The 24,861-nt window shown below is 32.2% G+C and overlaps 1 protein-coding gene across 9 annotated transcripts in view; it reads left to right on the forward strand.

Moving 5' to 3' along the window:
- The window catches only part of LOC130665417 (glutamate receptor ionotropic, NMDA 2B), a 1,452,633-nt gene that overhangs the window by 256,401 nt on the left and 1,171,371 nt on the right, over positions 1 to 24,861 (forward strand). For all 9 annotated transcript variants that reach the window (XR_008989544.1, XM_057465786.1, XM_057465780.1 and 6 more), the window contains one exon: positions 9,778 to 9,956. Coding sequence is in view for 8 of the 9 variants with exons in the window: in XM_057465786.1 (XP_057321769.1) it covers positions 9,778 to 9,956 (179 nt within the window). In the remaining variant the exon portion in view is untranslated. The remainder of the gene's footprint in view (positions 1 to 9,777; positions 9,957 to 24,861) is intronic.

Below are 24,861 nucleotides of genomic sequence, written 5' to 3' on the forward strand. Positions count from 1 at the left end.
CGGTCAATGTTTTTCTTGAACCTCAAATGACATCCCTAATCGGATGACAAGTTTAATAATAATCAAATATTGAACAATATTTGGGGCATAATGTCACGCTGGATTACGCATCCCCAATATTTGAAAATCATAAACAAAAACTTAAAACTAACAAAAATCGATTGTTTATATTTTTAAATCACAAAATAAAATCATTCCACACACGTGCTCACCCACACGCTGCACGCATGCGCTAGTCTTGTGAACGGACTGCTGTCTCTCAACCGGTGGAATGGCGGAATGCCCGCGTAACGATTCAAATTCAAACTTATAATTTAAATATTTACAATTAATTAAAATTAAATAATTTGAATCGTTACGTGACAGATTTGATCGCCATAAACGAGGTAAAATCATCGGAAAAAGATAAGTTCAATCTATATAATTATAATACCTATAACTTAAACAGACCAGGTGAAAACCCTGGAGGAGAGCTTTTCCTACTTGTAAATAAAAAAATTAAGCATAGTCCTATGAATGTTCATAATAATTTAAAAATCATAGAAGCAATTGGAGTGAGGCTTGAAAATAACACGGCTATTTTTTCGATATATGCCAGACCTACTATCAATAACGTTGTAAATAAAATAGATAGCACGGAACTTGAACAGTTGGTGTGCAGTTCAAATAAAACAATACTTATAGGAGATTTTAACGCCAAACACTCCACCTGGAATTGTAAATCTTCAAATACCAGTGCACGAACAATTTTTAAGTACGTTAATACCAAACACTACTCAATAATAGCACCAGACAGATAAGCACCTCATAGGAAATAGAAGCTATCAATGATCTAGATTCGGACCATTTCCCTATCAAACTAAACCTTGACTACCTAGACAACCTAAAATACAATCCTACTGAATACTTAGACTACAAAAACACTAACTGGAAACGGTTTAGACAAGTTATCAATAATAATTTACAAATTAACTATAAAATTACCACCATTCCAGAAATACATAAAACACAATACCTAACAACTGTAATTGACGAAGTAAAAAAACAATCAATTCTATTAAAGACTGTGTAAGAAATTAAAAACAAACTACCCGACTATATATTACTGCTTATTACTGCTTATCCGTAAGAGGAATGCAATTAGACGTAAATACCAAAGGACCAGACTAGAACAACACAAGCTAGTAAAATACAAATTACCAACACAATCACTAGAGAAATACGCGAATTTAACAATAACAACTGGGATAAAAAACTCCAAAATTTAAACATTAAAGACAACACGCTATGGAAAACGGCTAAAACTTTTACAAACAAACTTGACACAAAAATATCGACGCTACACGGTCCACACGGTTTAGCATTTACAGATGAGGACAAAGCAAACGTTCTGGCACATAACTTTGAACGAGTGCATCACTTAACGGAAAATGACGGCAAAACCAAAAAACTTATAAACTCCACATACAGAACAATAACAAATACCGAGATTGACCGGGACAGCATTGATCTAACATATCCCAGTGGAATAATTAAAGCTATCAAAAAAACAAGACCTAAAAAAGCTCCTGGTCCGGACACTATCCAAAATATCGTATTAAAAAATCTCCCGAAAAAAGCTATTGTACAAATAATTCATATCTTTAATATCTTTTATATCTTTAATATCATAATACCGCTAGAGGGCTATAAAGCTAACGTGTTTACATTTTACTCTCACAAATTATTATAAATTTAGTGTTTATTTAAAGTTATTAACAATTATTGTCATTTGTGCTTTATTAGAGTTAACATACACGCCTAGAAGTGATATCTTAATCTTACTTTTTGGGCAATTTTGTGCATTATGGGACCTAAAAAAGACTGCGCACCACAGATTACATGTGGAGTCTGTTCTCTTGCTATCCGACAAAATTCATCATGTATCCAATGTGCTGGGTGTCGGATTTGGATACACGCAAAGTGCACAGGAATAGCCACTGATGATTTCAAAGAGCTTGCCAGAGATATTAAAAAAAATGGATCTCTGTGGAAATGTGTTCCGTGCAAATCAGAGGTTAGTGTCATACTACAAGATGACTTATCTGACGTTGAACGTGAGGAGGACGATCTTTATGCAGACAAACTTGAAAAAATACTCATAAAACAATTCCAACGCTTCTCTAAGGATATTGAAGCTAAATTCGATAATTTCAAGACATCAATAGAATGCAATGTTGCCGCAATCCGGAGTGAGGTAAGCAACCTAACCAAACAAAACGCCATGCTGTCAAACAAGTGCGCTCGTCTGGATGACCAGATTAGTGCGGTAGAAGACAAACTAAAATCGTTTACCATGCCTCCAGCTGAAGACACAATTGCGGAAATCAATGACCGTAAGAGGCGTGAAGCAAATGTTATCGCATTAAACATTGCTGAGTCAGCAAAAAAGGACGGAAAAGATCGTTTGGAGGAAGATAGGGCAAAACTTCGGGCGGTAATGCCCCATAAATTGTTGGATAGCGTCGAGTACATGAAACTACGGAGGCTTGGGAGACCGTTGACTGGTCGTACAAGGCCACTACTAATAGAAGCACAATCTTCCAAGGAAGCAAGAGCTCTCCTCAAATCGAAACCTGCTCCAACCACAGGAGTATCTTTCAAACCTGATCTCACTCTAGCTCAACAATCCCATCTGAAAATGCTCAGAGCAAAGCTAAAGATCTTAAATGAGACTGGTAACAATGATAAAACCATCAGATATATAAATGGAGCGCCTAAAATAGTGAACGCGAATTTTCGCCAAGTCCACACGAAGGATACGTCTAAAACAACTAAACGTTTATTATCAGAACGTGAGAGGACTGAGGACTAAACTACGCGAGTTCCTGACTGCGTCAACGAGTAGTTCTAATGAAGTCATATGTGTCACTGAGTCCTGGTTGCATCCAACTATACTTAACGGTGAATTTACTGATAGCTCCTATACCATTTTTAGGAAAGACAGGGATTATAATACAACTGGCTATGAAAGAGGCGGTGGGGTATTTATAGCTATTAAACGCACAATCCAAGCTGAACTAATTCAATCTGAAGACAAGGAACTCGAACAGATATTTGTCAGGGTTAAAAGCGAAAATGATGATATCATCATCGGATGTATTTATCTGCCACCCCAGTCACCTTTCGAATCATACCGTGCCCACACGGAAACATTAAATTACATAAAGGATAAATTCCCAGATGCAAAATTCCTGATTTTAGGTGACTACAACTTGCCAAGTAGTGTTCCCCGTATAGACTGTGAGAGGGTTCTATATGAAAATGTAGCTCTACTGGGATGTCAGCAGCTTAACTACATTCACAACAATAACAATAATCTACTTGATTTATGTTTCAGTAACCTATACATATCTGTTGAAAGAGCACTAGCTTTCACTGCTGAGGATAATTATCACCCAGCATTGGATATTCATCTTGATATTGTACCCAGTCTCAAGTCAAACTATCCTCCTTCGTACAATTACAGAAAAGCCGATTATATAGGCCTAAATTCTTTCTTCCGAAGAACCAACTGGATAGAGCTTTTTGAAATTGATGATATTGATGTCAAAGTAACTTGGCTGTATAATAAAATACAAGAAGGAATATCCCAATTCGTTCCACCTTTCAATAAAAAAACCAGTAGTTTTCCTTGTTGGTTTTCCACGGAGCTTATTAGTAAGTGTAAACTAAAGAGAGTGGCACATACCAAATACAAAAAGAATAAAACTAATCAAAATTATAGATGCTTTAGCAAGCTGAGACTTGAATGTAAAAAACTAAGTGCAATTTGTTATAAAAATTATATAAATAAAGTTGAAGAATCGGTATTATCTGATTCAAAGGAATTTTGGAAATTTGTGAAAAATAAAAAGAGTGATAATGCGGAGTTACCATCAAGCATGTCATGGGAGGATTTATCAGCCAACTCAGGAGCTGAAATCAGTAATTTATTCGCGTCATACTTTAAAAGTACTTTCTCTACCACAAATTTGAATAGTGGTAGTCATCAACCTTCTAGTGGAGGTGACAAAGTTAATCTATGTGATCTCTACGCTAACTTTGACCAAGTTTACAAACAGCTAACATCACTGAATACCAAAAAAGGAGCTGGGCCAGACGGTCTACCTAACCTATTCCTACGTAATTGTGCTGTTGGTCTATGCGAACCGATTACACATATTTTCGAGAAATCACTGCAACATGGCATTTTCCCAACTGCGTGGAAGTTATCCTTTGTCAGTCCGATACACAAAAGTGGACTTCGATCTGAAATTGTAAACTATAGACCAGTGTGTATTCAGTCGGCATTAGCGAAACTGTTTGAAAAGGTTGTGCTGCCCCAGATAACCACTACATTTGGTTGTGTCATGTCATCTAAACAACATGGATTCGTGGGTGGAAGGTCTACAACAACAAATCTTTACGTTTATGTAAATTATATCCTAAATGCTATGAACAGTGGCATTAAGGTGCACGCGATATATACCGATTTCAGCAAAGCCTTCGATAAAGTCGACCATGAAATTCTTCTCAAAAAACTTGATGAGTACGGGGTAACTGGTAACGCATTAAATTGGATTGAATCATATTTATCTGGTAGAAGACTGCAAGTTAGGATCAATGAATACGTGTCTGATGAATATTTTGCTACATCTGGTGTTCCTCAGGGTTCCCACCTTGGTCCGATACTTTTTAACATCTTTGTCAATGACATTGGAAGGAAGTTCAAATCGGATTATCTGTTGTATGCTGATGACCTGAAAATATTCAGGATGATAACCAGCATACGAGATTCTCATATCCTCCAGAACGATCTGGACAATCTCTGTGATTGGTGCCGGGAAAACAAACTTGACCTCAACATAAAGAAATGCGCTGTAATGTCATTCTCTCGTGCACACGTGCAATCTCCATCTAATTATAAACTAAATGGCCAGAACATTGCCGAAGTGGAGGACATCAGGGATTTAGGAATCATTGTTGATAGCAAATTAACTTTCCACAAACACATCGAGAAAATAAGTATGCAAGCGTATAAAGTTCTTGGGCTCATTAATCGTACATGCAGAGATTTTAAAAACATTAACGCTCTAAAGAGCCTTTTCTCTGCGCTGGTGTTGCCCATACTGGAATACGGATCAGTAATCTGGTCTCCATCTACAGATTCGATGATTAATACGCTGGAAAGAGTGCAGTATAAATTTTGTAAAACCGTATTATATCGTAGCAGGCATATAATTGATACTGTCACAGTCGAAGAAGTGCGGAGGGCACTCAGAATAAATGAATTGAAATATCGGCGGCAAACAGCTGACATGATTTTCTTCTTCAAGCTTTTCAACGGTTTAATAGATTCCCCGGAAATCAGAAATGATTTCGAGTTCATACCAAACGCGCTGAATCTCAGGCAGTGCAGGATCCTAAAAACCACTAAATCCAACAAAAACTATGTGATAAATGGACCTAAAAATAGGATGTGCAATTTAGTTAACTCTATGCATAGTGATATTAACTTCTTCCAAGGGTCTTACGAGAATTTCCGTTCTTTTATCAGAAAACGATTGCTAGAATACTAGCTACTCACACAAAGTAATTTCAAGGAACCGATTTTCTCTAATTTATTTTATTTTACACAAAGTTAAAATAATATTGTATAATAATTTAGCTTTATTATCTCATATCGCACACTGTATTATATTGATCTATATTAGATGATGTATATTGCCGATTGGCGTAATAAATAAATAAATAAAATAAAATAAATCTTTATGACCTTATCCTACTTCTCATCAGATTGGAAAAAAGCCAATGTCCTTGCCTTTCGAAAACCAGGAAAAGACAAGCTCCTCCCCCAAAATTACAGGCCCATAAGCCTACTAGCTACCCTAGAAAAATTATTTGAAATCATGTTACTAAACTGAATCAAAATATTTGAAAGTAACAATAATATTATGACGGAAGAGCAATTTGGCTTTCGTGAGAAAAGAAGTACTGTACATCAGCTAGCTCGCATTACTAACTAAGATACCGGCGGGTAATAAGGCCTAGCTAAGGGAGATTTTGAATAGAATCGAAATTATTGCATTTAATTATCGAAATGTATCATAAATCTTTATTTCAATACATTAGCTATGAAATATAATGAAGTAATGGTAATTTATACCACAAACAAACAAATAATTAATATAACGTAAGACTTCGCTTCAATAGAGTTAACTATCTAACCGGCAGACTACTTCTTAAACAGATACACCGTTATAGTTTTAACATGAGAGAAATTTTTTTAAGAAAGTTTTTTCTTTGAAAGTGAAAATCAACTGTATTTTTCATTTGAACAATTAAAAGTAGATCACGTGGGAACGATGAGTCATTTATAGATGCAAGTAGTAGTAAGACACATTGTACCTGTTTTAAAATCTGACGATTGCTCGGTAATGAAACTGGAAGATTTGAAAAGTATTTTTCAGCTTGTAAGAGTAGAAGATGATATATACACCACATAAATACGGCATAATCACTGTATAAATTCGGCATAAACACCGTATAAATATGGTGCGAATATTGTATGGATACCGTGTAACCACTGTGTAAATAAGGTATAAAGAATGTATACATACCGTTTAACCAACGTTTAAACACAGCATAAAACCATATAATTAAAGTATAATCATAGTACGAATATGGTATGGCCAGAACAAAAATTCCCATTTGTTCACATAAAATTAGGCGGAGCATATTTAAATGTGTGAGAGCATATGTGTGAGGTCGATAAGATAGTTATTTTGTAAACCAGCTTTGCTTATCATCATAAAAATATAAACACAACCCCTGCTGTATCATTATAAGTATTAGTAAACATGTAGTACATATAATAAACATAGATACTAATTCGGTTATTAATGATGTAATCAAAATAATAAAACTTTAAAAAATTAATATAAAATATGCGTCAATTGAATTTAGTTCTGACAAATTTTGAAAGTTATCAATATTAAACAAATATCCAAATTTCCCGGGCATTATTTCAGTGTATTGGTGAGTTACCATTCTTTGGATTCATTCATTTATTAAAAATAAGCCGCGTGTTACGGCGTAACATAGCAAAATACAGAAATGGCGTATAATTGAATAAATGAAAGAAAAATTATAAATTAAAAAGCTAACCTTTACGTAAGGTCAGCCAAGATATCTGAATTGTTGATGTAAACAGAAAACACCATAAATTTCCTTCTTTATTACTTATTAAGAAATAGTAATCCAGTTAAAAAAACTAAGCCATGGTAATCTCCCCAACGCTCGCGACTTAAACAGTACCACCTTCAAATGATGCCACGCGATGCTCTTCCGTTTTTTTCTATGATGTCAAGTGTCACCACCCCGATGACCTTTACATCTATGCATCATTGACTTCATATTTAACTAATCAATTTACTCGGTCTCTCTGCATTCCCTTCTACCATTAACTAGCTTAAATAATATTGAATTTTATTTGAGTAACCAAACTGATAAATATCAATAAAAACAAGGTAATAAAATCTATCATTGACATCCTCTGACAGTAAATAAAATCATAAATAACAGTTAATACGCAGTAGTCACTATTGCATCATAACCCAAGAAGCTGCTAATAAAATAAATATTAACGATTTGAGACCCACTATCCCAACCTACTGATGAAGAAATAATAAGACAACAATTAACTAACTACATAATATCGGACAATCATAACGTATTAGAGCAGAGCATATAACGATATTAATAATTTCTCAACATTCCACCGAGAATAATTAATTTCATAGCCACCTACCTATAACGTCAAGAGTAAATTATAATCGATCAGTAGATAAAGAAAAATAGAATTCGAAATTAGATAAAAACTCATATACTAAATAACTAACCATCAGAGGTCAATCAAGGAATCTAACGATTTCACTTCCGCATTATCTCTCCCTAATACATCCGTAAGCGCATAACTTCTACCTTTAATAACTCAACTAATAAATAAAATAATGATTAACCAAGGTTACCATAATAATTCACTATCAATTGCTAAATTTCCAAACCTTAATCTCAACGGAAAATCTATAATTAATCATTTAAACTAAGCCCATCTAATAGTATAAGATTGCATCTCTTTCTTCCACTCATAGGATTTACTATGGCCTGCCTTCCCGCGTTTTTAAGGTTCTTCTTGTGACGTATTCCGTCACTTCTCTCTTTAACACATACGAATACATCGATAATTTCTATTTCGAATAAATCAATAAATAATTAAAATAACTACAAACTAAAAATATCATTGTAATCCGATTGTCCAGCTTGTTTAACCGAACTAATAATAATTCCAGATTACTCAATAATTACTCCATAATAATTAAAAATAGGTATAACATTCCAACCACTAACGGTAGAAAGAATTAACTATGATCAATCGACGGATAATAATTCAAGGATCAATAATCAATAAATACCTATACCATGAACTTAATTAATAAGCCGTAATAAACGGACTAAAATAATCCCTACCTAATAACAGGTGGATCAGCCTTCTTTCTTCCAACCAGAAAAACTCGCATCGTTTTTTTTGAGTCTTTGTCATTATTTTAGAAGCTTCTACCCGAGATCATCACTTACGCCTTTTCTTGCACTACACCCTGCAAGTATCTCAGCTATTCGACTCTACTTAGTAATAGCATTTTCTTTTTCGTTCTAATCGCTAAAGCTTTCGTCTACTATCCTATTTTTTGGTAGCTAATTAAATCAAATCTAAGTCACGCGTGTAACCCCTCGCCTATGATAACGCCTATGAAAACCGCTGCAAATCGGTTCTCTATGCCCATTAATTATTAAGCTCTTGATTACGTATAATCTTATCATTTTAAATATTAAATTTTAAATTCTTTGTTCAGATCACTAATAATTGAATTCAGCATTTATACAATTTAAATAGAATTATTTTAAATAAAAATAATTTCGATTTTCAATCCTTTTATTCAATATTATAAATAATTTAAATAATTAAATTATTTCTGTTGAATATTACTACTGTGTTAAATATTATTATTCACATTAATATAAATTTTGTCATATTAAAAAGTATACTCAGACAGATTGTAAGTTACCCAGTAAAAGTAAACCCCTCTGCTCATTTACATCAACAATTCTCAACATTCAAGAATCGTAACCACCTATCAAGCCACCTGACAGCAATCTATTTCGAATCGAATTTCAACCAACAACAATCTGGTTTCCAGCTCAGCCACATCTTGAATCCTGACAAATTATTATATTGAATAAACCAACTGATAAGACACATCCATTCACCTCGTACATTATATTTTTGTATATTGACATACTCGACACTAAATAGCGAGGTCCCCGCTACCCGAGTAAATGGCTTAAGTGCTTTGAATCAAAATTAAGGAACTAAATAACTTTTTTTCGTCATTCTGGACGTAACACACGCCTATTTAAGATCTACTCTGAATAGTTTCCTACCCTCGAGACCGAAACTTTATAGAAAGTTTGCTGTATTTACAAATATATGCGATGAATTTATGCTTAAAATGGCCAGGTAGTTGGACATTGTCTATTGTTAATAGTTCAATTTTCTCTGACATTACGGGCTTAATAGCTGCGTTACTGAAATGACCATTTCTCCGTTAATTATGTGAGAGACAAAATCTTAGAGTTCTTTAGCGGAAGATTGAAAATGCCAAGTCAACAACCAATAATTTTATTCTTCTGTTCCAGCAATATTGAATTCTCTTTGTAGTGAGTTCTTAACGGTGAATGTGTCAGCAATACTCTATCTCATGAACTATGAAAAATATGGGCGCAGTACTGCAAGTGCACAATATTTTCTTCAATTAGCTGGTTACTTAGGAATTCCAGTAATCGCCTGGAATGCTGATAATTCTGGGTTAGAGAGAGTATGTATTCAACATTTTCAATATAATAGTTTATTATGCCACTTAAATTCACATAATCTTAACTTTTATTCTGTTACGTCCAGATTATTGGACTTAATTTTAAATTTCTTATAACCCAAGCCAGTTGCTTATAGATTGGGAATCTGCGAGGATGTTTGTCTGGGCTAATGATTAATAAAACTTAAACTACAATTAGATATACATGGGGCATTCCATACAAAATCGGCCACTTTTTGAGGTCACCCCCTCCGATATTTTAGAAAAATATCTAATGCATTTTTTCAAATTTTTTTGACTACTCGTTTCCAAGATACCGATATTTTACAAAATACGAGGTTTTTTTTTTTAGAAACGGTTATAATATCGCGGAATATACACCAATCTGATCGTTTTTTTTTAATCTTCGTTTTTGAATGTTCTTTCAAGAAAAAAATACGTTTTTAGGCTTAATCAATTCCTTTATTGTTTATTTTAAGTTTTAAGCAAAAAAAAAAAACGTTTTTTTCGGAATGTATGCCCTCTTCGATTTTTTTGAAAAAAATTCTCGAAAAAACTTTGGTGATTTTAAAAAATTTTGAGACCAATCCGATCGTGGGCAAACAATTCATTCTATTTTTTTTCTTAGTTCGGAAAAAAGTTTTTTTCCCTAAATGTTATTTTTTGACTTAATTTGACCAATAAACATTCTCAGATCAGTCACACAATGAAGTTTTTGAGTTCCTTTTGTAGTTACTGTTCTATTAAACTTGATTTTGTGATACCAAATGACGATGGAAGTTTACTTGTAAAACAATCCTCAAATTCAACTGAATTTAAAATTCGAAAATTGTTTAAGCGTCAAAAAAAATAAAGTTCGTTTACTACTTTGGGGTTTAAATGCGGATCAATTTCATTTACTATCCTTTACTGGGTTTTTTTTTGTTCCTTATTGGCTACCTTCCAAATAAGGCCACATACCACCTCTCCTAGGTCATAAAGATAACTCATAAGTAGTTTTTAGTTGATTTTTAAAATTCATTTATTGAATGAGTAGAAAAACTTCAAAAAATAGTATACTCCGAACGGCACAGTATTTTAAAAAAATCATAGCATCTAAATAGACTGATCTGAAAATGTTTATTGGTCAGCTTTAGTCGAAAAATAATATTTAGGGAAAAAAAATTTTCTCGAATTGAGAAAAAAATAGAACGAACTGTTTGCCCACGATTGGATTGGTCTCAAAATTTTCTAAATTCATCCAAGTTTTTTTGAGAATTTCTTCAAAAAAATCGAAGGGGGCATACATTTCGAAAAAACGTTTTTTTTTGCTTAAAACTTAAAATAAACAATAAAGGAATTGATTAAGAATAAAAAAGTATTTTTTTTCTTGAAAGAACATTTACAAACGAAAATTAAAAAAAAAACGATCCGATTGGTGTATTTTTCGCGAAGTTATAACCGTTAAAAAAAAAAACCTCGTATTTTGAAAAAAATCGGTATCTCGGAAACGAGTAGTCAAAAAAATTGGAAAAAATTCATGAGAGCGTTTCTTATCAGTCTTCAAAACATATAAATTTTTCAAAAATATCGGAGGGGGTGACCTCAAAAAGTGGCCGATTTGGTATGGAATGCCCCATATATATTGAAACCGAAAATAGTATTTTCAATTTAAAAGTTTTACAAATTAAAATTTTGATGCTATAAAAATAATAATAGAAATTGAAATTACTTTATTAAAGTACTTAGTGGCTGCCTGCTGACACTAATTACCATGAATTCAAAATTATACGGAGATATTGAAACCGAAAATAGTTTTTTCAATTTAAAAGTTTTACAAATTAAAATTTTGATGCTATAAATATAATAATAGAAATTGAAATTACTTTATTAAGGTACTTAGTGGCTGCCTGCTGACACTAATTACCATGAATTCAAAACTATACGGAGATATTAGGTGGCTAACTGCCTACACTTACCCGTATAATTTAAATTGTACCATAAAATTAACACTATAGGATGGTTTCAGTAACATTAATTTGAACATAACATAATTTGTTTCGGATTGAAAAATAACTTAAAAGTTACAATACCTAAAGTCGCAGTAATTGGATTGTTTTTCTAGTGGATTACGCTGACTCGGATGTACCACTTACGTTATACCATTTTATTTTATCGTTAAATTTACTTCCTTAAATAACTACTAACTGAATTGATATTAGTAAAAAAAATACTCGCAAAAGATTTGATAAACTTCAGTGTGAGGACACTTGTATATATAAAAAAAAAACTTACTAGCGCGGAACTAGTGTAGAAAATAAGTGTGAGAACACTTGTACTTGAGTTTTTCCTGTCCTCACTGACCCGGAACTAAACCTGTTGTGACTTCTAGTTCAGCGAGACTTTTCATAATTTTCCACTGCGTCCTATTTGGTGTATTGTTTGGGGGAAAACTGTATCCAATCGGAACATAGTTCCGTTGGGTCCTTTTCCTTTCCCTATGGTTTTTCCTTAGGGAAGTGGTAAGGGCACACCCCCGATGCGAGCCTACGTGTGCGCGCAACCACACATACACCTATATGTACAATATTTTATTTATAACAATAGTCTAAATTTATTTATAATAATAGTTTAAATTGATCTATAATATTTTGAAATATTAAAATTTATTAATTTTAGAATTTTATACTTATTTATTTATAACTTATTGTGGAATGGCCGATTGCCTATTCATTTGTTAATTATAAATTTATAAGTTTCTAATTTTAGTCAACAACAAATTTTTATTGAATGGCGTCGAGCCTATTCTTTTATTAATTGCTATAGATTTTATTTATTTAAAAATTATCAATTTTATTATTTGATTCGTACAATATTTATTATTGAATGGCATTGAGCCTATTCTTTTATTTAATTTATTTATAATATGATATAATCCTTAAGTTTATTACTTTTAGATTCTATTATTTGTTTATTTATAACTTATTGTAGAATGGCCGGTTGCCTATTCTAAATATTAATTTCTATTTTATTTATTTAAAAACTACTAATTTTAGTATAAAATTTATCATGGAATGGCGTTGACTCTATTCTTCTATTCAACTTATTATTTTATTTCAAATAATTTATTTATAAAGGAAAAATTTATTACTGAATCGGAAAAACTATTTTTTATTGAATATTCTTTTAGCTAAAGTTATTATTTATTTAATTAACATTTATTATTTATTAACTATTCTTTTAATTAAAGTTGAAAAATTTTTTATTTGAAATTTCTTTAGTTATATTGAAAAGTATTACGTTTAGAAATTATTTATTTAATTTTATTTTCTTAATGACTATTTCGTCAGTAAAATCTATTTTTGTCTATTTGTTCTATGATACCAAGATGTCTCGACAAAAGTACACTTGAAAGAAATGTAAGGGATAAAGATTGTGTAAAGATTACTTCATTTATTTATAAAAAATTTCATTCTAAAATTTATTTACTTTTTTACTATTCTAAGTAGGCTTTTGTTGATAAATATTTTCGGTTTCTTTCTAACCCTGATTAAAAGAAACGATTCAAAACGATGTGCAATGTTAAATGCCCATAAGAAGGGCGATTCAAAAGTATTCAACGTATTCAAAAGCATTAAAAAGTATTAAAAATTTTTTTTTTCTAATCGTTTTAAATGGTTTCTTTTAATAAGGGAAGGAAAGTGTTTCCAGATGGCCTTCGGGCTTTTACAATTACTTGAGGGGTCATTAAAATTACATTTAGGTGTTTGCTCTTGCATTTCAACGAATGTCAGAACAAACAAATCTAAATCTTTTAAAAGCATTTTAAAACTACATTATATCTTATCGCTCTAAAATTGTTTGAAAAAAAGGCCATTCGGCAGTCGAAATGGAAGGTAGATTTTCCAATTAATCTATATAAAAAGTTTCATACATACATATCTTGTGATATATGTTAGTGTATAGTCATGATATGAAATTAGGCTTGTTTTCTAAGAGTGAGGGTAAGAAAAGGTAATGTATCAAACTAACCTTCACGTAAACAAAGTATAAAAAATTTGATTAGTTGAGATCGTAATTGTAATTTCTATTACGATGGCACGACTAGTTATAATTATAGGACGTACAGGTACGATTGGAACATCATAAATAATAAAAGAAATACTTTCAAAATATAAAATAACTGTGAAATTTACCGGTTATTTTCTTCACAATAAAATACAACTGACAAAATTGTATTATAATGGGAAATGTGTAAGTTGCGTGGAATGAACGAGTAACGTCAACGTTTCTAACCTGACACCTGAGTGTCAGTATGTTACTGGTCGATTGTTGTGTACGTCTTCTCGACTATTTATATTTTTCATTGAATCGAGATATTTTAAGTCTCTTGCGTTTTACGCTTGTACAAAAAAAAAACTAAAGTATTAGTTCGACTATTGGACCTTAATAGTGAATAGGATACATTTTCTTGAATTTGAAGGATTCATGAATCATATCGATTTGTTATTTATCAAAAAGATACAATTTAAATATTATTATTTTCTTTTTGTTTAAAAAAAAATGAATGGGATTTATATATAATTAAGCTTGCTCTGTTTAAATAAAGATTTTCTTCGCTTACGGTAATTTGATTCAAATTGAAAAAAAAAATATAATGTGTTTGAAAGTATAAATCAATCTTACATATTAAAATTTAGATTATCGTATCGTTTGCATATTTTTAAAATCATATTATCTGATATTATAGATAAAATAAAATGCATAATTTCTATAGATTTTTTTTTTTTGAAATTTTCATAAAGTTTAAAGTGTATAGTATTAAGCTAATAATTAACTTATTTTAACTCACAAAAGTTATTTCTTGACGCGTACAATTTATTTTCGAGATGATTCTGCAACAGTTGATTTTTCTAATATTCTTTTGTGGATTAAGACTTTTGAGGTGAATCAGGTCGAGCAGATTCGCTGGATATCTATTGATCTGCATACGATGATTCTAAAGTGAGGCCTTGAAGATAATCTTGAGAGAGTTTTAGGGACATTTTCGTCGTTTCGCTCGGATTGCTGCTTGAGTAGTAAATTGCCTGATTTTGCTCTTACAGCGAAATTACATTGTCCTTATAGAAACTTCCGTTTTCTTGATTAGTGAATTGGTAAAATATCTTTCCTCTGCACTCCGTTGTTAATGGTTCGAGTTTTCCAGATGCCTCCAAACACGAACATATGTCTGGTAATGTTTTTCCCGAATTCTGAAACCAAATCTAAAAGCGGATTATTGAAGGGTTAGTGGTTAGTAATAACTTATGAAAAGTGCTCGAGCTTCGGTCTGTTAGTATTTTTAGATTTATAAAATTTTGAAGGCCTAAAAAAAAACATCAAGTTGATAAAAAAAATTTTAGCAATTAAAATAAATTTTATTTCTATTTTCGACCACCAATAGAAGAGTTTAAAAATAAAGATTCTTAATGGAGTAATTTTTAATTGCGATGATAAATCAGGAGCTTTGCGATTCCCATGGTAGAATTTAAGATTTAGAGTTCCTTCAAGTAAATAATCGATCCAAGACGAAAGAATAATTTGAAATTTCCATTTTCCGAATTTCTCGTCCGTCATTAGTGTAATTACTTTTGATAACGAAAATTTTGAATTTACTTCCCTACTACAACTAGAAGATTCAATTGAGCCAACGGATCTTTTACTAAATTTAAAGTTCAAAAATAACGATTGTGCAATCCTTAAAATTTTCCATTTACTGTCATTTGAATATTTGAATCGCCATTTTAAGAATTTTGAGATAGATTTCCTATCGTCCCCCTCTCTGAAAAAGAACGAAGGAGAAATCAAGTCACAAGTGTCACATTCGATTACATTGGTTCCGTTAAGAAAATTTAGAATAAATTTTAAATATTTGAGAGTTTTATCTTATATTGGATCTGAATTTTCCTCATATATTTCTTTTCACAAAATCTTAAGAAGGATTGGGGAAGCTTCCATGTTTTTGTTTAATAATTTCGACGAATTTTGAAGATGAATGTTAGAATAATTTTGATTTAAGAATTTACCTGTACCACCCGAGAATGAATTTACAAGCTTTAAAAGTAACGACAAATGAGATTTCTCAGTTATAAAAATTTCCATCTGTCTTATTATTGGCACCATTTTAGACGACAAAAATTTTACTTCTTTAATGTCAGGAACCCGGGATCGCATAGTATTCCAATTTTTGAGTTTAGAGAAGTTTAACAATTTTAGAAAACTATTTAAGAGTTTTAAGAAAGATCTTTCATCGTCGTCCCCTCTCCTAAAAGTACTGACTTTACAAGAATGATTTGGAATTGTTCTGAAAAATTTCGAATCGTTCAGAAACATTAAATAGAATTTATTTTTATAGAATTCCTTCCACAATACTTTGAGAAGCGTTGGCGGGGCTATCTGGATTATGAAATGTAACGCTCAAGGCTTCAAGAATATTAGAGACGCAACGAATTGTAACGTCGTACACAATGCTACGAATATGACCAAACATTCGGTGATAAATTCTAGTCATAAAAATACCGTTGTGATTAGGATGGATATACGGCATCCACCTTCTAATTATCGCTTCAAACTTCTCAAAATCTCGTTTGCAATTTGGATCTCTACTATCAAGCTTCGGCAATTCGCGATAAAATTCAAAAGACAATTTATGTTAAGATGTTTTCATCATCTACCGGGCAATTTAACCGAATAACGGGTTTAGGGTACACCATGTCGTCTCCTAAACCTTCCACCGGAGGTGGCGTCTGTTCTCTTCGCCACCTATTTCTGTTGCCGCGTATAATGGTAGACATCACATTCTAAGGTGACACGTGAAACAACGATGTTATAAGTCTCTATACTCAGGACAAAATTGCTGACTTGGCCAGAGAGAGACGGAAGGAATTAGTTTTTACAGCTCGAAGCTGCAACAGTAAAGTCGATGTACGACTTTTGCCGACTCTGCAACTACGCCGCGACTTCGCAAGGTGTGGACACCTGGCATTCTTCGAAGTTGGAATTCAAGGGGCGGAAGGTGCTGACACCGCGATACGTGGAGTTGCTACCTGTGAAGGTGTGACGTCCACGAAGACAGGGCGTGGCACTTTCAAAAATACCACGAAAATCCAAATTTTACAATTTTTAGAATTTCGAAAATAGGAAAATGACCACAAAAATCTACCTTTAATCTCAAAAGTAGTAGAAAAATGATATCTGTGGCTCAAAAAGAAGGATTTTTAACTTCGAAAATCCCACCGCTGCCACCAGTGTTCTTTATGTTATGTCCGCCGCTTAATTTTTAAGTTTTTATCCGGGATTACTCCCTTTGGTAGCGATAGTAATTTTGGACAAACGGGTTGGAGGGTGCGGACAACAATAAAGGATACAATGAAGAAATTATCTTCCTACAATTTATTATTTATAGTGGATCTTTTCGAGAATTAAGAACCCAAACGTCTTTGAAGAGACTGGTGCTCTTGTTTAAGCCAAAAATATTTTAAGTATGATAGAATAATAGTTCTTTCACCTACCTTTCGATGTCAATTCTTCTAGTGCGGCAGCTATTATCCCTCCAGAACTAAACAGCTCACTCGGCCTTCCTGTAAGGTTGGTAGAATGGGTTTGGCTGGGTTGGTAGGATGATATCTTATGTACTACTTTCGAATGAAAACCGCAAGGTTGGAGTGATGAACTTGATCTTTTATTAAGTATTTCAAATTACAACGTTTTTACTGAACGTCAATTGTTCACTCTAGTTTTTCACAACTTTATATTTAATTTATAATATAGGATTATTTATCCTTAACAGATATTTTTATAAGATTTTAATTTATATTTAATGCGTCCTTTTACACACCCGAAAAGTGGTTTTATGCGCAAATTAACTCGGCACGAGATGGAATCGCAAATTCACGTGATTTGCGTCACTGGTTCGATCGTACCGGATGGTTTTCAAAATCTGACAAATATTGTACTAGACGCACGATTATATGGTTGCGTCAGATCGAATTTTAGATCAATATTTGAGGATTTTTAATATAAAATTTAAATCCCTTACTGACTTTTCGACGCAGATGCGGATTCCTGCAATAAGAATTAGTTTAGATTATTTAAAAAGTGCCCTATTGACTTTTCAACGCAGATGCGGATTCCTGCGATAGGGTTTAAGCTAAAAATTATTAAAAATCCTCTTATTGACTTTTCAACGCCTAGGGCGGATTCCTGCAATAAGAGTACACGAAATTTCGACGTTCGAATATTCGCGGACGATAAGTTTTAAGAACCGACTAGCCCTGAGCTATGGGTGCTCAGGCTTTTTATAAACTTTGCTTGGCAATTAGATGGGGAATTTATAATTATCGTCATTGGTGGAAAGTGACGACAGTTTATTGTTTATTCGTTAAACTTATTGCAGGTGTCTTCCCACTATTCTTTGCCGCATAAAAAAGGTGAAAAAGCTGACGCTGCGTTTTTGCGCGCTTTGCAAAGAGGAGCTCAGAAATCATTATTTTAAATAATTATTCAAATAAAAAAAAATTATTTGGACATAACATATATATATGTATATATATATATATATATATATATATATATATATATATATATATATTTATGTAATATAACGCACTTTTGAGGACACGATTGCGTCTACAATTCTTACCTGATCTTAATGAAATTTTCTCTACTTATTTTATGTGTAATTACCACGGTTAAGTTCGAAGATGGGCTGAATCGGTCGATTAGTTTAGAAGTTATGGCTGTTTGAAATTTTTACGATTTTTCGAAAAAATCAGTTTTTGATCACTTTTAAAGTCCATATAACTTTAAAACTAAAATTCATAGAGAATGTCTGAAAAAAGTATTTTAAATCTTGACCAATAAGCTTTAATTTATGACCTTAAACTTTACATTTTAACCATTTCTTCCAATAATTTGATAGCCTTGAAAATTTGAATGGAATCAAAAAATGTCGAAAATATGGTTTTCATTCCACATAACTTATGCTTGTCCCATTATAATCCAGTTTCGTCAGCTGTATTTTATTTTGCACAAAATAACCTTTAAATTTCACTGCTATTTTGTATTTTAAAAGTAATTCTTTTATTATTTATGATGCATCAAATGTACCTCTAATCTCGATGATTATCACTAGTCTTGTCATTACGATAGCACCCACAGTTCTTATCGGATCTTAATGAAATTTTTTACACTTATTCTATAGCAAATTATCTTGATCAAATTCGAAGATGAGCTAAATCAGTCAATTAGTTTTTAAGTAATGGTTGTTTAAAATTTTCACGATTTTTCGATAAAGTCAGTTTTTATTCACTGTTGAAGTTAATATAACATTAAAACTAAAACTGATAGACAATTTCAGTAAAAAGTATCATAAAGCTTGTTTAGTAAGCTTTAATATTTGACCTTAAACTTTATGTTTCGACCATTTCTTCCAATAATTTGATGGCCTTGAAAATTCTAATCGAATCAACAAATGTTGCAAATATGGGGTTCATTCTACATAACTTATCCATTTCCCATTATAATACAATTTTGTCAGTTGAATTTTATTGTGAACAAAATAACCTGTAACTTTCCGAATATTTTACATTTTAAAAGTATTTCTTTTATTATTTATGATGTATTAAATGTATCTCTAATCCCTATGATTATCACTGGTCTTGCCATCGTAATAGCGATTACAATTATAATCTCATATTAATTAAATTTTCTATACTTTGTTTACTTGAAGGTTAGTTTAATACATTACCTATATAATGTTTTGTCAAATCAACTATCTAAAGTTCTCTATCATATCATATCATGTCTATACACTAACATGTATCACAAAATATGTATGTATGTCACTTTTTATATAGATTAATTGGAAAATTTACCTTCCATTTCGGCTGCCGAATGGCCTTTTTATTTATTAAGTTTATTTCAGCCTTCTGGACTAGAAATGGACTTGGCTAAATACATGTTCATTAGAGTGGTCCAAAAAAAACATTTTTTATTTTTTTTTCAGGAGGTATTATCTCAAAAGCTTTTCTTAAATATAAAAAAAATTTCCTCCAAAGCGCAGCTTGATATCTCAATTCTTCAAGAAGCTCAATACATTTAAATTTCCCATTTAAATAACACGTAAAAAATTTTTTTTTACGTTTTCATTCAGTAAAACTACGAAAAAATTTTTCTCTGAATTTTTAATCAATTATTCTTATAGGAAATTTAATTCTCTGCAAAAAAGTATTGAATTAGTTTTTTCGTAATCCTAACAGGTAAAAAGTTATTGAGCTTTAAATATTCGCCACAAAAGAAAATTTAATTAGATATGAAGAAAATTAAATTCAGTATCCATCCGCTAGTACTAGCTTTAATTGAAAAATATAATGAATTTGGGAGAAAAGGTGAAGAACAGAAACAATATCTGTTACAAATAGTTGCTGATCATAGGAAAAAATTTCCAAAATGTAATAAGAAAAATTATTCATAATTATATAAACGATTATTAAATTATTTAATTATTATAAACAGTTTAGAGTTTGATTAATTTCGAAATAAATACATGCAGTCACCAAAAAAGTTTTCAAAAAGTTGAAAATTATTTCAAATCTATAAAAATTAAATAAATTATCTAGTAATGGTGTCAATTCCATTAAAGAGTTGCTCTAAAACTATCTTTCTTCAAATGTACTTAGTAACGAGTACTTAAAGCTCAATAACTTTTTAACCGTTAGGATTACGAAAAAACTATTTCAATACTTTTTTGTAGAGAATTAAATTTCCTACAAGGATGATTGATGGAAAATACAGAAAAAATTTTTTTTCGTCGTTTTACCGGATGAAAACGTAAAAAAAAATTTTTTTCGTGTTATTTAAATGGAAAAATATAAATGTATTGAGCTTCTTGAAGAATTGAGATATCAAGCTGCGCTTTGGAGGGATTTTTTTTTATACCTTAGAGAAGCTTTTGGAATAATAGCCAAAAAACTTTTTTTTTTTGGACCACTCTAATGTTCATTCTCTCATTCTATCTTTAACTCACATTACATAGATGTCATGCTATACTTTACATTAAAAAATATAATATAAAATAAAAACAAACAAAAATAACGTAAACATTTCTCATCATCACATAGCATACATTATATTATCTTTTTAATAAATTTTTTCTTTTCAACTTTTAACTTTCTTTCTCCTACCCACTGCCGGACTACCCACCATATTATTTCTGCTTTGGTATTAGACGACTTGAAAACTATTTACCTTGTGTGTCTATTTTTTTCTTATCTGCCTTTAGTTTTTCAATCCTTTTTAGCCACTCTACAACTTCTTTCCTACCCGACTTATTCAGTATCTCTTCTACCAACAGCACTGTTCTTTCTACACCTTCGCACTCTTTTTTCCAATGCCGTGTTGAATCCTCTTTTTTACCACATATTTCACATTTTTTATCTTCTTCAGCCAGCCAATATTGATATGCCTTTTCCAACGTCCCACATCTTGCTCTTGCAATGATTCCCTGCTCACATCCTTCCTTCCACTTTTTAAAGTACCCTGGGCACTCCGCCGTTATGAGATCTGTTTGTGGGAAAATGTTCCCTTTCTTTTTATTTTTATTTTATATTTAAAAATCTAAATTTACCTGTAAATTAAATTAAATTAGTAATTGGAATGTAATTAACTTCTTATAATGATAGGTAGGATATGACAGGTATTATTTAATAAAACTCGTGGTTTGGGTATATCAAAATCGAAGAATATATTTTGACCCAAAAAAAATAGGGAAAGCGCTACGGCATAAAACCCTTTGAAGAAATACAATGAAAAGATTGAGAATGTTAAGATAATGAGAATGAGGGTAACTCGTTGAACAATTGATACAAAATGAAATGTAGAGATGTGTGTGTATGTGTGTGTGTCAATGTGTACTGGGATGATAGAGAGTCTACTGCGGGACAGTTAAATAGTACTTGGTACTAATGCGATGGTAAGAGTCCACTGTGGGACAGTTAAATAGTACTTGGTACTAGTGCGATGTTAAAGAGTCCACTGTGGGACAGTAAAATAGTACTTGGTACTAATGCGATGTTAAAGAGTCCACTGTGGGACAGTAAAATAGTACTTGGTACTAATGCGATGTTAAAGAGTCCACTGTGGGACAGTTAAATAGTACTTGGTACTAATGCGAGCGAATGAGTGAAAGCTTTCAGTTGATAACGATTGCGTCGTTAAATGTTTGTGTTATGAGATGCGTCGCGACGATGTTACCGATTGATCAGATCGGCGGTACGAATTGAGAAGTCAAAATTGTAATGGGATATTCCAATGACACTATTATGACGCTAAATTATTATTATAATTGTTATTATGATTTGTAACAGATTGTTATTTAACTGCAGTTAATTAAATTCTCATCAATTGGATTGATGGCTGTGGTTAGCACGCGGCTATGGTACGAATGAAGTTGTATATGGTATTTGTATGACAACGGCCAAATGTGTTGATGATAATTAAAGCGCGAACAAAATCAATTTTTGGTTTTATTTGTTATATGATTATCACGTATGTATGATAATTATTAATGTGTAATTATTGCAAGGTAATTAAAATGCACCCGAATAGATCGATGAATTGACGGAATTTAATGTGAGATAATAGTTATTAAATATTCAATATTATTTGAATCGATTATTGTTTAATATTAATATGAATATTAATATTAAATACCGAATTCAATCTTACTGAATAATTAATAGTAACACAACTAAATATTCGATGTTTGATGGATGAGACCCACGCGCAACAAGTCCCGGCTTGTTTTTACTACGACGTAATACAACACCCGGTCTTTATTCAATTCCCGAAATATTAGTGAAACTCTACGAAATAATTAGTAAAACTTATGAAACCGTATTAATTAATACTTATCTTGGCACGATGGCACGAATTCGTAATTGATAATCAATTAATTAGCGATTAGTGTTAATTTAAATATTAGCTTGGCAATGTAGCGAAAAGAGCGTTCACAGCAAGTGTGTACAGTAAGAAGACTTGTGGTCAACTGACGAAAAGATGCGGTAACGCCGGGTCGTCGTTTTGACGGAACGGAAAAATCAGACACCCAAACGACAGAGATATACTGAAGGCGTGAGTGCAACGAAGATGCACTGAGAAACCGACGCTATGTTTAGCGCGCGCGTTCGTGGTGCGACCCGAGTTGGCGACGGGATGCATTTTAACACCGATAGATGGAGACCGGTTTAAATATTTAAATTTCAAATATCATGATGATAACAATTATTTACCGACTTCCGTTTTTAGACGGAACAAGATCATTATATTTTGCATTGCACCTCGATCCTTGCCTTTTACTGTATTGTAACTGACCCTGTAACTCTCTCCCTCTTGATTAAAGTACCTCTCCTACTTTGATGCCCGATGTTCTTAACATTTCTATACTTTCTTGACTATAACCACATCTGTTTATAAATTTATTTCTTTTCTCTATTCTATCTTTGTTTCCTTTTGCATTTTTTATTTCTTGTATGCACTTGCATCACCTTCGATGTTTCCTCATTAATATCAGCTTTTTCCTTAGCAGGTACTTTTCAAGCCTTTTCATTAATTCTTTCAGCTCCCCCTCGCTAGATATCGGGATCGCCACGTCATCCGCATGCGCTAGACTCCAGAATTTCAGCCTCCCTACTACTACACTACCCGTTTACTCTTTCTTTAACTCCTCTTCTAGATCTGCTATCAAAATTGTAAACAGAGTAGGGCTTAGCGGGCAACCCTGTCTCACCCCTTCAGTGGTCCCGAATTCTTCTGACACTGCTTCTCCGGCTTTAACTCTGTTCTTCGTTTCTACGTAAATTTCTATTGTCCTCTCTATTAAACCTTTTCTAGTTTTTGCCACTTCCATAGCTTTCCACAGCTCCTTCCGATCCACATTATCGAATGCAGCTCTTGGATCTATGAAGAACAAATACACTTTTCCTCTCTCCTTGTTTAGCTCTTTTTCCACCACGTGATTTAAAATGTAAATATTGTCCACTGTCCCTCTATTTTTCTGAAGCCTGCTTGTGTGTCAGGAAGCACTTTTTTCTCTTCCACGTGTCACGTAACCATTCAAATAAATGTATAATTAATTAGTAATAAGTATTAAAAATATTATTTAGGTTCAAATTTGAATGGTTACGCGGGCATTTCGTTGCCACACCGTTGCTGAGACAGCGTTTGCTCGCGCATGCGCGCAGTGTGACTGAGAGCACGTATGTGCTAAAATTTTAATTTACAATTTAAAAATAATTATATTTAATATTTTTTATTTATATGGGAATATTTATTATTTTCCGTTATTTGAGGGACATGCTGTGTGATCACATTATGCCCCAATCATTGTTTTTATTTTGTTTAGTTTAAATTGGATATCCAGGTATTGAGGAGATAAGAAATATTGACCGCAGTGGAGGGGAAAAATCAATATTTTCTCCTGCAATATCGACGCTGGTTACATGTGTTAAATAATTATTATTTAATTATATATGTATTTTACAATTATTATTTTGGTATAAATAAATACTATATAGATGTATTTAATTTATTATGTATCATTCAGGTGGGGTAAAAATATTATTATAATTTATTTGATTGATTTAAAAAGGCCCAGAGCCAGATAACAATGATAATAATAATTAAGGGCGATTGTTGCGCCACGTGGGTGGCCAACAAGTGGCCGGCAAAAAAAGAAGTCAGAAAGATACGGATAATCAAGGAGAGCAGACGCTGTTGTTGTCGTTATCTAAATTTTTTTCTAAATACGTTGCTATTACTTTGATCCTTTTTGTTGTAAATTAACAGTGGTTAATTATATTAAAATTGGTAAATTCACCGGGTGTCGTGAAGT

This window comes from Microplitis mediator, chromosome 3 (genome assembly GCF_029852145.1).
Source record: "Microplitis mediator isolate UGA2020A chromosome 3, iyMicMedi2.1, whole genome shotgun sequence".
Lineage (NCBI taxonomy): Eukaryota > Metazoa > Arthropoda > Insecta > Hymenoptera > Braconidae > Microplitis > Microplitis mediator.